The sequence below is a fragment of the Manis pentadactyla genome, chromosome 13 (assembly GCF_030020395.1).
Source record: "Manis pentadactyla isolate mManPen7 chromosome 13, mManPen7.hap1, whole genome shotgun sequence".
Taxonomy (NCBI): domain Eukaryota; kingdom Metazoa; phylum Chordata; class Mammalia; order Pholidota; family Manidae; genus Manis; species Manis pentadactyla.
In genome coordinates this window covers 98833620-98848088 of record NC_080031.1, presented here as the reverse complement: position 1 = coordinate 98848088, position 14469 = coordinate 98833620, and the positions used below count along the sequence as shown (strand labels likewise).

Here is a 14469-nt window from a genome sequence, read left to right as displayed (position 1 = left end):
GTGTTGTATAATGTTTTTGTTATTTTTTTCCTAGAAATTGTGCAATTTTATATTATATTTTCTCTTTGATTCAAGACTGTTTTAAAAGTTTCTTGGTTAAAGAATCTTTCAATTTTCCAATTTTGTTAATAACATTTTTATAATGTTGCTTTCAGAGATTTTTTTTCTAAGTAAGGTTTCCGTCTTGCCTTCCTGCTCCACCATAGTTTTTGCCAGAAGTCTATGCTCTCTCTTATGTGGGTAACACTGCGGCTAGCGATGTTAAAGCAGTTTGCCTCCATTCACATAGCTCATAACTGGTTGAGCCAAAATTCAAAACTAGGGCTGGATGGCTCAAAATCTGTGCTTTTCCCACTATCTGATAATGTGTTTTGACTTTCCTGTCCATCTCACCCAACCCAGAATCAATATCATCAGGCAACTACTGGAGTGTGCGGGTAAATAGCGAAGGCTATTCCAGCGTCATCTCTACATCTCTTCTAAAAGGAAGACATCAGCGTCCCTTTTCAAAGGTGTCAGAACTGAGGCATAGAGGAATTAAGTGGCATGCTTAGGGCTACAGAAAAGTCTTTGGAAGAGATGGGATATGAGTCCCAGGGCTCCTGGTGTCCAGGGGCATGATTTGACAGTCCATGCCCTACTAACACCAGAGACAATTTTATTGTAGGTCTGAGTGTATGACCATGTGGATGCTCCTGTGGCCTGTCAGAAGGGTGAGTAAACATCTGAGATGTGTGAACTGTTTCCCCTCTGTTGCTCTGTGGAGGAAGTGAGGTCCCTCTACACAATACTGTACATCTAGTTCCCACTGAATTATTGACTTAGAAGACATATCCCAGGCTCATCTACCACACTAAATGCCCAGCACACTTAGTAGGCTCCAAAAGTAGATTTAACATCTGTTTCTGAGAGCTCCTGGCTGAAGCTCTTCCAGGAGCAACTCTGAAGTCCTGGTTTTGAACTTCTTTTCTCAGTTCCCTGAAATCAAAGAGAACGGGTGTTTTTCAGAAGACATAGGGGTAAGGAGGAGTTTTGTCTTAAAATTTTCACGACGTATTCCATGGTTATGGCAGGTATGATTTAGTTTATACCTTCCTAGTAGCTCATGATGCTGCTGCTTAAGTTCCTTATCAGTTTGGGGTGGCTAAAAGCTTGCTTATTCTGCATAGTAAGATGAATGGGTATCAGTTGGATACCTACTCCCCTGGAAGATTTTTATCTGAACAAGATGGCAGAGCCTGCTGGTACAGCACACAGAGCTGTTGGTCAGTGGCAGGGATGCCAGGCTTCAGCTACAGTTTTGCAAATTTACCAACTTGTATAGTCCTTGTCAGTGATTCTATAGTCCTGGGTTTCTTGGAGGAGCTCTGGAATTAGACTGATAAAAAGACATAATCCCGCTCTACCTCTTTTAACCACCTAACCATGTTGCAACTGTCTGGATTTCTTCAGTTCCCGCCTCAAACAGTACATTCCTAAAGAGCAGGGAGGCCATTGGCAAGACAACAGACACTTTAGATTCTTGGTTGTTTTAAAGTTTTTATCTTTTTCTCACCCATTTGAAAAAAAATTTATAAATAATACATGTTCCTAGTAGAATATTTAGAAAAAGAGATATAAGCAAATAGGCTAAAAGAAAGAGAGGGAGGAAGGAAGATTAGAAGGCAAGGTAGACCTTGGAAGAAAGAAGTTGAGATAGGTTACCCCAAAGTCATATCATCTGGGATGAACATGGTTAACACTTTGTAATATTTCCTTGCAGATATTTTTCTAGTATGCACATGAACACCACACACATTAAAATATTTGTCTTTGTTTTTAAATTGAGAAACTTTGTAGGAAATAGGTGTAAAGCTTGGATCATCAGGAAATGGTTGTCTGGTGACAGTGTCTAGGAGTCAGGGGCTCCTGCTGCTTGGAAAAGCAGAGGGCGTCTTTTGGGAGCCCAGGATGAGAAGACTTTCTCCAAAACAATAACTCAATAACTTTTTTTTAATCGAAGTATCATTGATATACAATCTTATATTTATTTCAAATACACAACACAGTGGTTTCACAGTTACCCATATTATTAAATCCTCACCCTATCTAGTGCGTTTACTATCTAGCAATGTAGAAAGATAGTAATTCGATAACCTTTGCTTTTAGGTTTGTGTTCCCTTAGTGGAGAAGAATTTGGCTTACTGCAAAAAGCAAAGTTCTGCCCTGCCTTTTGGGCTTTTATAGAAAGTCTGATTTTTCTTCTAAAGGAGTCATAATGGGGCCCACTTTCCTAGAGGCTGCTTGCCCCAGAAGACCGGCCTTTCATTTCTAAAAGCTGTTTGCTTCCAAAACCTCTCACATTAGTTAATTGGAAGTTAAAAAAGCATTTTCTTTCAGTCTCAGGACCTTCCCAGTTAGCTAATTCTTAGTGGCAAATAACACTTGAACCGTGAAAGTACACTTTGCCTGTGAGTGCCCCCGGGAGCCAAGCTGGGTTTGTATCTGTCCTGCTGCCTGTGCAGAATTCCTGAGCACTGGCTCTTACTTTTCAGATGCAAGTTTGGCATTCTGCTTCTTCAGGTACCGAGTCCAGAGAGTACAGTCCTCATTTACTATTCAGATCCACATACCACTTCCAAACAAAGATTTGTTATCCCCAGATATATTCTTCATCTGCAGTTTGCAAATATTGACTGCATCCCCACTTTGTGCCAGATGCTAAAGTTGGCACTTGGAGCCGCTAGGTGAATAAGACCCATTCCCTGCCTTCAAGGAGCTCCTGTCTTGTGGAGCAGGCACACACGTAAACAGGCCTTGATGGTTCTGTGTGGTAGGTATAGACAAGGTGTTATGAGCACTGTGGGGAGGGATCAGAGGAGATTGTTAATTAACACTTAATAAAACATAGGTTTGAAAACATTCAGGCATTCAGTAAGTAAGTAATTACTGCCTAGCTTGTATTTTAAGAAATACCTTTTAAAATCTATGTGTAGTAAATGCTTTTCTTTGCCTTGTCTTATCTTAAAACTGTGGGTGCAGTGGAAGATTGGTGTAGAAGGAATAAAAGACATAGGTCAAGGTCTCAAAGTTCACAGTCTAGTCACCAGGTGACTCAACTGTAGACTAACTTAGTGTGTACCATGCAAAAAACTTCAGAAATAGGAAAAGGTTGAGTTTTCTGAAATCCTTCCTTGTTTCCTCAAAAATGAGTTTTACTTTTCCTGGGCCCCCACAGCACTTTGTTTATGTTTCCATCGTAACTTCCTGCTGTAAGTAGTTACTTACATACCTGTGCTCTCCTCAGAATGTAATTACCTCTCAGAATATCAGTCTCTTAAGGGTAAAGGCATGCATTAAAAAGTCCATTTAATTCACTACTATTCTGAGGTAAAGATAAGCACCAGAAAGACTACTGTTGATAGTTTATATCAATAGTGACTTTTGTTTCATTAAAGCTGAAGAAAGTGTAGGAGAAAAGACAAAAACAGTTTTATAAAAGAAGGAAATCAGTCTTATCCTGGGGCTAGAATGAACACCATAATACTTAATCATAGATTGGATCTCTTTTGAATGCTCAGAGTGAGCGTCTGGGTTAGAGGAGCTCGGGTGTGTGGGTGTCGGGGAGGGGAGGGGACGGTATCAGAGTTCGCTGAAAGCCCTTTCCTGCCTTCAGCTGCTCAGTCAGTCATTTTAAGTAATGGAAACGAGAATCAATATATATTTATCAAGTAAGTAAAATATTCCATTGGATCTTAATTATAGGACTAACCACTATCTGTCACTGGAGATTGAAAAGGTATCTAGGGGGCCTTGACCACCCCCTGGGCTAAGGGGCCGCAGGCCTACAGCTCAGGATTCTAAGGCGATACCATTTGAAATTGGTTTTTAGATAAGAGTTTTTATTTGCACCTAATGCTGTGAGATTGTTACCTTTCATTTCATTCAGGTGTCCTGCAGTGCTTTTCCCAGAATGATATAACAGAGAGAATAGAAATCCTGAAGAGAAGGAAAAGATAGAGAGAGGAAGGAGGGGAGGGGAGAGAAGGGGAAGGGGGAGAGAGGAGAGGTTTTTCAGGAGGGGAAAACATGAACCTGACATTCAAGGGAAAAAACTACAATAGGAAAATCACAGGGATTCAGAGAAACATTATCTTTTATTCAAAATGAAGATAGTACATTTATTTATTTATTTATTTAGTATCATTAATGTACAATTACACGAGCAACACTGTGGTTACTAGACTCCCCCCTTTATTAAGTCCCCACCACATACCCCATTACAGTCACTGTCCGTCAGCGTAGCAAGATGCTATAGAGTCACTACTTGTCTTCTCTGTGCTATGCTGCCCTCCCTGTGCCCCCCCCCTACATTATGTGTGCTAATCGTAATGCCCCCTTTCCCCCCTTATCCCTCCCTTCCCACCCATCCTCCCCAGTCCCTTTCCCTTTGGTAACTGTTGGTCCATTCTTGGGTTCTGTGAGTCTGCTGCTGTTTTGTTCCTTCAGTTTTTTCTTTGTTCTTATACTCCACAGATGAGTGAAATCATTTGATACTTGTCTTTCTCTGCCTGGCTTATTTCATTTCACTGAGCATAATACCCTCTATCTCCATCCATGTTGTTGCAACTGGTAGGATTTGTTTTCTTCTTAGGGCTGAATAATATTCCATTGTGAATATGTACCATATCTTCTTTAGCCATACAGTTACATTTTTAACATACAAATAAGCTGCAGTTCAAATTCAATAGTATGAGTGAGATTTATCCAAAGAAGAGATAGAGCTGGTTGTAATTTAGTACAAGTCACTGGGCTAATGGCTATTTGAACAGTAGCTTAGTACCCTTTTGGAAAACAATTTAGACGATTCTCCTATGTAAGTGACTATGTGGGAAGAGAGGGATTTTTGTTAATGTTTACATCATAAGATTTAGGAGAGGTTTAAAAAAATCTGGAGCTAATTATAAAAGTGCTACTGATGAAGCCACTTAGACACAATTGGAGTCATAATGATCGCTATTTAATATACATAAAGAATTAGGGATAAAAAGCCATTTTGTAATTAAAGCTCTATCTAGATTGGCCATTAGTAAGTTAGTTAATGTGGTTTCTAGCATAACTGGAGTGCTGAAGCGTTTGTGGCTAGTTCTGGTGGTACCACTAGTATTGCTAGTGAAGAAAATGTGCTGCCATCATAAACTGGAGAATATGATTCAGGCATGGGAATTAATTATACTTACAATACTGAGTTTAAATGCTAAGTTAAAACCATTCCTTCAACTTCTATTCCAAACTTAACTTTGTTAGCTAATTAAGAAATCCTGAAGGAGGCTTTCTTACTTTGTTAACTAATTGAAGAGTTATATGGTGGAAAGTTATAATTTCCGTATATAAAAGTGAAATTGCTAGAACACTAATAACATTGTTTTTACCAGGCATATTTACTAGTAATAACTTCTGTGGATATTCCATTGAATAACAAGATCTGGGAACTTTGTTCCCCAGTCATCAATGATGCTTACCTCTCTTGCTTTCTCAGTGTCATTCTTTGCCACAAATGATGGCAGCTAGGAAGTTTGAGTTCTCAGAGTCATTCTCCTAATATAAAAGGAGGGGTAGTGTGTGTGTGTGTGTGTGTGTGTGTGTGTGTGTGTGTGTGTGTTAGGCCTAGATCAAAACTGGGTAGTATAAAGTTGCTTTTCTTTTTGGTTCTGGTTTCTTCTTTATGCATCTTGCCCTGTCCCCAGCCATTACTAACCCATCTCCCATTCAGTAAGGGCTCTAGCATTAAATGTTAACAGTTTTTATATTCTTGTTGGTGTGTGAGCCAATCTTAATGATCCCTTGGATTCATCTGTGTGTATAGTGGAGATGGCAATATTTTCATATCTTTTCCGAGGTGCAAAGCACCAGCAGTGGTGAATAAGCACCACCAGGTCCTTCTGGAAATTTTTGTTGAGAAAGCCATAAAAGAGAGGGTTTATACAAGTAGAAACCATAGCAACCAAGTGGCAAACTACAAATACCAGGTCATGGTGGCAGCTCATTAGCACCTCATGATACCAGTCGAAGATGATATTGAATATGTTCAAGGGCAACCAGCAGGCCCCAAAGGTCACCACAATGGAGATCAACATCGTGTTGATCCTCTTGTTCTCACTGAGCCGGCTCTCGCTGCCCCTCTTCCTGTCCACCTTCCCATTTCTCCTGTGGAGGCAGATAATAACCTTCAGGTAGCAGATAAGGATGAAGCTCAGAGGGACACAATACTGGAGCATAAACAGGGAGGTGGTAAAGAGGAGCTGGTTCATTTTGGAGGGCCAGTTCTCAACACAAGCCACACGGTGGGTGTAGATGTCAGTGGGGACAGAAAGGTTGTGGAAGGGCTCACCCGTGAGGTGGTAGGACAGGAGGAAAGGAATAGACAGCAGAAGGGAAAATAGCCAGATCAGTGTGATGCCCCAGTAGGCATGAGACACACCGGGCTTCCAGCCACGGGGGTTCACAATCAGCTGATATCTTTCAACTGCGATTAACACAAGTGAGAATATGGATACAGAGATGGAGACACTCTGCACATAAGAAGTGAGTTTACACATGGTATCCCCAAATATCCAGTGGTCCATCAGAGTGTAGATGACAGTAAAAGGGATGCACATGACACATACCAAAATGTCAGAGAGGGAGAGATTGGCAATCAGTATGTTGGTGACGTTCTGTGCTTCTCTCTGCTTCTTAAAGATGATAATGATGAGAGAGAGGTTTCCAAAAAGGCCCACGATTAAGACCACAGTGTAGGCTATGAGTAACAGGAGCAGGACTAGAGAAGGTGGGTGACAGGACTCAAAGTAGACAAATGCGGAGTCATTGCTCCTTGCATTGGTCGTATTAGATGCTGGATGGTTTAGGGATAGTTCCATTATGTCAGGGTTGTAAGAAGAGCTTTTCTAAGCTTACTTGTATTGTGGGTGGATATTTTGGCCATCAGTTATTGGGGAGTACTTGCTGTGAGGCTTCCAGTGAGTAATTAGGAAGGTTTAATCTTCCTTGATCTTTTTCTGTGCTTGATGGAAATCATAAACAACTGGTGTATGCTCTTGAGACCCTAAAAAATTAAACAGAACCCAGAATATTAATGCAAGTTCTTAATAACCTGGACAGTTCTATAGGTGGAACAGTGTCCTTGGCATAGATATCCAGAAGGTCTCTCTGTATCCTTGCCTTCTCTCATCTCGGGGTGTCTATTTGTCCCATCAGTACAGCCTTTAGAGCTAACGAGGAAAGGAACGTGGCAGTGTTCTGTTAATTGTATAAGGTAGCCCATATATATGTTTTCCCTCCTCTTGCCTTCTGTCTTTTGTGTATGTGTGTGTGTGCACTGTGGAGGCCAGAGTACTATTTGGAGTTGGGTTCTGATGGGAGCCTCACTATTTGGTGCCTGTATGACTTTGGCATAAGTCAATTGTCTTTTCTGCTCAGTTTTCTTACCTGTAAAATGGGAATAAGCAATGTCCATTTGAGTTGTTGGGAGGACTACAAGATCATACAACTGAATTTGTCCTTTAGCCCCAGCATAGAGCACACAGAAGGTGGTCAGTATAAGTGTGCTGAATAAAATTTGTTATCTCCATTGCCCAGAGCTAGGCTATAGTCTTTAGTCAGGAGGCAAGAAACACTGATCATGCCTGCTGTGGAATAGCCTATGTCTTCTCATCTTTGTATTTTCCTACTCTCTAGGGCTGAAGCTACACTATGCACAGGCAGTTTCTGGGTACATTGCTCAGATTCTGGAAATCAAGGCAAGGTAGTCAGTGCCTTGTGGGCTATTACTCAGAATTTACTTCATTTAGAAAGCGTTCCTTCAATTCTCCCTTCCTGTGCAGAGGAAGGGGTTGCTGTGATCCTATGGCCCAGCATGGTTTAGGGGAGCTATAATTTCAGTGGAGTTATTCATACCAGGATACACAACAGGCACGATGAACTTCCCACCATTCTAAGTGCTAAGATTTCTGGCCCAAAGAAATCTTTCAATGAAGACAAAGGGAAAAAACCCTCATCTTGACTTATTCTTTAGGAATTTGAAGAAAACAACATTGATAAAGGAAGCTGAGCAGTAGGAATGAAAGAGAACAAACCTTTATTTGATGTTTGAAATTACCCTGGGCTGCTCTCATATTCTGAGTTCAGAGGCTTAGCAGATTCTTATTGGAAAGAAGTCACCTTAAGAATACTTGTTGTATCTGTTATGATTTTGACAATAAACACCACAATGAGGAGTACCATAAAAATCCCACAGATGAATAGACGCTGTTGATAAAGACAGTATTTTATAAAGAAAGGCCCAAGGAACAGATCTGTGGCTCAGATGTGACGTGGTGAGAAGTAGAAGTAGCACAATTTATAAACAATGGTGTTCAAAATGACGGTGTAGGGCTTGGCTGATTAAGGGGTTAAACAGACCTAGAGTTCACAGATACTGGCTAAAGGGGAATGTTAAGAAAGATTTAAGCTCTTTATGACAGTCAGTGGACCAGAACTATAAATGAAAAAAGGAAGCTTTGATTGTCTGTTAAAGACCTCCTACCAAGCAAGCTTCATTTGGCAGAGAAAGGGAATGAGGAGAAGTGGCAGTAATTACATGGACAGATTGGTATGCTCATGCTCATTCTAGCATGTTTCTTGACATGTCCTACTAACTAGTTGTTTGATCTCGTGCAGGTCACTTCCCTTCTCTGGGCCTCAGAGTCTTCAATTGTCAAATGAAATTTAAAAAATAGCCTTCCTATTTCATGCCTTGGTATAAGGGTCAATGAAATAATATAGTTCAAACATCCTATAAACTGTTAAACACTGGGCAAACTCATGTGCACTATATTGCTGTTTTTATTATCCGTGTTGAATGTTTCAGTCGTTTGGACTGAATTGGCCTAACCCCCATCCTTTGGAGAGCTGTGAATGCTTTCACATCTGCTGTGCTATTTATTTCTCCAACATCAGGTTTGCTGGAAAGAGGTGGGCTTCTTATATTTCCATTTCATAGACAGAAACTAAAGTACAGGAAGTCAAGAGCTTAGCTAAAGCGAAACAAAACAGCCAAGTCTTGTGCTTTTTTTACTCCCCAACTTTTATTGTCTATAAGAAAGAAAAGATAGGTCTCCTGCAAAGAAAGGTCTGAATAAGTTTTCTCTTTACAGATGTGGAATTCATACAGTTTTGTGGAGTTCCTAGCAGATTGGTAATAGAGATGGTGATAAACATCAGGAACCCTTGTCCATTCTTGTTGACCTGACTTGTCTGGGCTGAGTCAGTGGGGATTACCCATCACCTTGCAACAGCAGGTCTGAAACTTAGTAGAAACCTCTTTGCTCTCTTCTTTGCTGATTAATAGCAAAGTGCAAATGAGCTCCTCAGTCTGTAAATGCCCATAGAGGCTTGCAGATCAGAAAAGCCAGAAGGTTAGATGGACCTCATCTGGGAGGGAATCAGAAGGGAACGCTGGAGTCACATCGTCCAGTGCCTGCTACACAGTACAGAGAAGATGAACAGGAAAATGCCCAATATGGACTTGACATGGCAGTGTAGGATTTACACTTTACATAATTGGTAACTATTAAGTTAAAATATTTAAACCCTGCCTATCTGGAAGCAAAATAATGCTAAGCTTTGATTCATAAAAAAATTCTTGGAATACATTTCTATTTTAGGGAAGTTCCATCTTTGGCTTGTTTGGTTAGAAATGACCCAGGGATGTGAGATTTCCAATTACTAAACTGACATTCTACCCCCAGATGTGAGTAGCATATGGTGGAGGCAGGTAATCTTCAGTTTTTAACTTGATTGTAGCTAGCTCATAAGGCACATGCCTTGAATTGGCTCCATTTATACCTTTTAATGCAAAAGTTCAACAGTACATTACATAATTTTTGGTAGTTTTGTGTTTAAGGTCAAGATGAACATAATAAGGGCATTATTCTGCCAAAGTCTCTATACGCATATTTATTTCTGTGTCAAAATGTCTTTTTGTTAGTATCTTTCCCTCTGTCTATACATACAGCTCTTTTTGAGGAGACTGAGGAGTAGAGTTTGTGTGTATCTGCTTGTCTCATTGTCTTCCTCTCTTTCTGCCTGTGTCATTCTCTTCTCTGTTTCCCCCTTTCCCTTAATTGTCCATAACACAGAAAAACTAAAGCATATTTTAGATTATCTGTTGTATTTCATTTGGTGCTATGGTATTTTGACCTGGCAGAGACTCTGTTATATTTCTAACATGCTGCACTCATTTGCACAGGTGTTGTGGCTTTACAGTTAACTACATGTGCTCTTCCCACTCAGTTTTATGCTCTTTCCACTATTTTCTGTTACCTCCTGTTTCATATTTCTTGAAGATATTTTTTGCATTTATTGTTATTAATTTTAAAAGCAGATGAGTGGAACATTTTCTATGTCTTTTATATTAAACAATTTCCTATGTAACTTCAAGGAGTTGGTGGCCTTGGACAAAGTGAAGTTTTGTATAATACCCACCCCCAAATCTGTATGTGGGTCCCAGAATAGACCAGGACCACACTGCAAGCATTCCCTCATGGAGCTGTCTCTCCTTTTCTTTAAGCCTCCAGGAATACAGATTTTATGGCTGTGTTGATACAGATAACACCTCAAACTTCTTTGGGGCTTAATGATTTTAAGTACCGCCCCATTTATTAATTCATTCAAGAATTAAAGTGCTGTGAAGGTGGGCTGTCTTACTTGATATCTGCAGGAGTCCTGTATTCTAGATAGGTATAATACTTTACTTCTGATTTTACAAACATGACAACTGTAGGACCCTATGACTTGCTCGTGTTTGCGTAGTTAATATTGAGTTAGTAGCAGAGCCATGAATAAGACTTCTACTTTCTAAAGCATGCACAAAGCAGTATTTCTAGTTTATTTGGTCATTTCATTAAAAAATTCAATCATTTGTGTTCCATGAAAGTAAATATAACAAGAATCTCTATAAAGACACTCTTAGTATTTTACCTGAGATCAGAGAACCGTATTAAGTAAACACAGAAGAATCAAGAGATGAATGCCTGTTCTTTCACAGCCTTATTAAAAAGTGTAATTGGCTTGGTTATTCTACATCATGCAAACTCCCTATCCTATTCAACTATTCACCTATTCCAAAATACCTAATTTCACATGTATCTACTGCAGAAGTGTGTGTTTTCTTTTAAGATTTGGGGATAACTTTGCTCATCCATTCTTTTATTATATGTACTTTGATTTTCTTTGCTGGTGAATGCTTATCTGTGTTTCCTTGAATTTGACAATTGCCTGAGTCCATAGTATTAGTGGAAAATATACACATTTTATTTCCCAAAGCCTAATATTTATCTTTAAAATCAAGCTAACACAGTTTGTCTGAATTGGCTTTCATTTTCTGTGAAGCTTATGACTGAGCTTGTCATTATAGAGAATATTGAGGTTTTTAATTCTTTAAAATAACATCACATGAAATGTATTCAGAAAGGAAAGCTCAACTCTGCCAGTGAAATAAGTTTACCAGGTATTTATGTTTATTTACAAACATAAACAAAAGTAATTAAAGCTCCATTGTGCTAATACTAGCATGTGGTGATTTCTTTTGATAACTTTCTTAAAATGGTGGATTCTAGAGCTTGTGGGGCTGTTTTTTAGGTCACATAAGCAAGAAGACATCTGGTAAATTAGGCCTGAAAGCACAATGGTTCTAATTTTTAATGATCTTACATATTTTAAAGCTTGATTATTTTAACATGAAATAAATATTTGAAAAACACATTTGCAAGATTTTTCTTTAGCATATCAGAGGTTTGTTTCCCAGTTTCTTACCTGTTGGAAATTGCAAGCTCTGTTGCTGTTCTTTTCATCTTCTACGTGTTTTCTTTCTTCATTTCTGTGATTGTTTTTCTAAGTTTATTTCTCTGTCAAAAGATGACATGCTAGCTGCTCCTCCAAGTCATAACATTCTCTTCTCCCTTCTTGGCTTATTTACCCACCAAACAATCCATAGCCTCATTTCAGAAGCTGCTGCCAGAGTTGAAATCATCGCACAGAGGATTGAGCTCTGGAATCTGGTAGAATCTGAAGGCCACTGAAGAGCCAGAAGGGAGGAGTCAGAAATCTCAGCAGCAGTGAAATTAGATGGAGCTGTTTAAAAGATGTATTCAAATGTCATTTTCAGTCACCTTATAGAGATGATACGGGTGCTTCCTGAAGATCTGTGGCATTTTCTGACATATATAATATCTTTGCACTTCCTGAAAAATTAGCTTTGCTAGAATCAGACACTTTATTTAAATAATCATGGAAAATTATTAGTAAGCATGAATTGTTGTTCTTAGAGAATTCACTAACAGTTAAGAGACAGGTTTTATTTCTGATTTTGCTATAATTTATGAGATTTAAAAAATGCTTTTAGAATTAAAATTAACCCAAGTTCCTCAGAGAGTATGGATTATTATTTAAGATTTTCATCAGCCACTTCTAAACTGACAACTAAGCTGCTTAAATAAAAGTGGGGAACTGAACAGTTCTCTTCTATATTAGAAAAGTTTGCAAGGTTATTCCTTATTGTTGCAAAAACTGAAAAAATTTATATTAAGTATAAGAAATATTTCCTTATAATGAGAGTGTTTGAAGGCTTTGAACAACAAGGTTATGGAGTATCAAGTGTGGTTGAAGATATTTCTGGCATGACCCAGTGGATAGACTAGCAGCATTCTGAAACATTTCCTAACCGAAGGATTCAGTGATGGAGCCTGGAATTGTAGAACTAAGCCATGTGAATCACTTCTGTCTCCCTGCCCTATATACCAAACTAAACAATAAAAACTCAAAATTCTGAGATAGTCAACAGCATTGAAATTGTGTGTCTGTGTTTTATAGAACCCTGCCAAGTCAGTGGCTGGGTAGAGGAGGTGGCAGTGGGGATGGGGGTATGCACCCGTGGGAGTGGTAGCCAATCTCGTCCAGCAGACGTGGTCATAGTAGTTCAGGGCCCATATGTCTTCTTACTCCAGCCACTTTTTAGTGGTATTCCATTGCTTATTTAACTGTTTTTACTTGAAGTATAGAGAATAGCAAACTTTGGAAGAAAGAGTTCAGGGCTTATTGAAAAACAAGTATCTTTGCTGTATGTACAATACTGGGAAAAACTAGTGGTGGCCACAGGGTTGGTGGATACTAAGAAATCATTTTAGTCATTTGTGATATTGGTGAAGATTTTGAGGAGCAACTTGGTAGAACAGTGCTTGCTCTTAACCTGGATTTTCTCATATTACCTAACTGGGTCACCTTGAGCTTCTCTCTGAGCTTTTTCATTCCTTTTCTGTAAGGTGAATATTGCTATCTATCTATCAGGATTATTTTGAAGGTTACTAACAGCACATAGTAGATATTCAATAAGTGGTAGCTATTATTGTTTTTAAGAATTTCCCTTAGTAGAAGTAAATAATCCAGGCTAAGAGCAGATTTAATTTTTTCTATTGCTTTATCTCTTCCTAAAGAAAGTCTAGAACGAGTGTGAGAGATTGAGAAATGGTGAAACCAGAGTTGTTTTTTTTAATTTTAAGGGGATATTTGGTATAAACCTGTGTTGTCCTTACTGATGATAAAATTTAGTGAGCATTAAGGTTTTGTTTGCCTCAGTTAAAATTCACTGTTTTAATTGCAAAAAGTTAGTTTATAGACTGCCTTGGATGGCAGACAATGTAGTTGATAAAAATATCCAAAGAAAAACTTAAACTGATTTCTCCTCTCTCTCTAGAATCCTTACAACTTTGATATTTGCTTTCTTATAATAAATGCTTAATTTTTAGTTATATAACATTTTACTGTCTTTAATTTTTAATGTTCTCTGAGCTCATACTTTTACCATATTAGGGAAAATCAAGATTGAGAAACATTTAAAAATATGTAAGTAGTATCTAAACTCAAAGTCCCAGTCATCTGTGTTATAATGCACTGATTATACCAAAAGCATGGTAAAAAAAGGCTTCCAGTTTTTTCCCACTGCGGTACAGCTATGTTTACCTCTGTCAAGAATAGTCTGTTAATAGCTCTCTCATTATATGCATTTTAAAAAGAAAATCTGTTACGATTGAACTGCTTGAATTATTGTTTTATCCTTAGATTTCAGTAGATCCTGGATGACCTATTTACTCACTAAAGTTTAGAGTATCACCTTAAGACCTGGGCAAGAGGGACCCTGCTGTGATCTTGTACTTAGGGGACCCACATAGCACAAATGTTCAAAAAGTGTCATGTGGGATCCAGCATTCAGCACTGGCAGAGCACAGTCTGAAATCCAAACATTTACTTTAGTGACTGACACCGTTCCAGCCCCAGATATACTTCTCTTCCTTACTTGCAGATGCTCTTGAAACAAAAGGCGATTGTGTCTGAACGTCATCAAGGCTGTGGGTGTTGGTGTTGGTTATGGACTACTTTGGAGTACGAGGAAGATTT

At 38.9% G+C, this 14469-nt stretch overlaps 1 protein-coding gene and 1 long non-coding RNA gene across 3 annotated transcripts in view; one reads left to right on the top strand and one right to left on the bottom strand.

The window, feature by feature from the left end:
- Window positions 1-14469, top strand: part of LOC118918629 (uncharacterized) — a 74220-nt gene that overhangs the window by 55868 nt on the left and 3883 nt on the right. The gene's annotated exons all lie outside the window — the stretch shown is intronic.
- LOC118918617 (neuropeptide Y receptor type 6) lies at window positions 4357-12556 on the bottom strand. The gene is made up of 2 exons (XM_036897576.2): window positions 11833-12556; window positions 4357-7084 (listed from the first exon to the last, which is right to left on the bottom strand). The coding sequence occupies exon 2, from the start codon at window positions 6897-6899 to the stop codon at window positions 5784-5786; it is 1116 nt and encodes a 371-aa protein (XP_036753471.2). The 5' UTR covers window positions 6900-7084; window positions 11833-12556; the 3' UTR covers window positions 4357-5783.

Excerpts from the sequence above, each read along its gene's own strand:
- LOC118918617 (XM_036897576.2), bottom strand. The coding sequence starts at position 6,899 with ATGGAACTATCCCTAAACCATCCAGCATCTAATACGACCAATGCAAGG.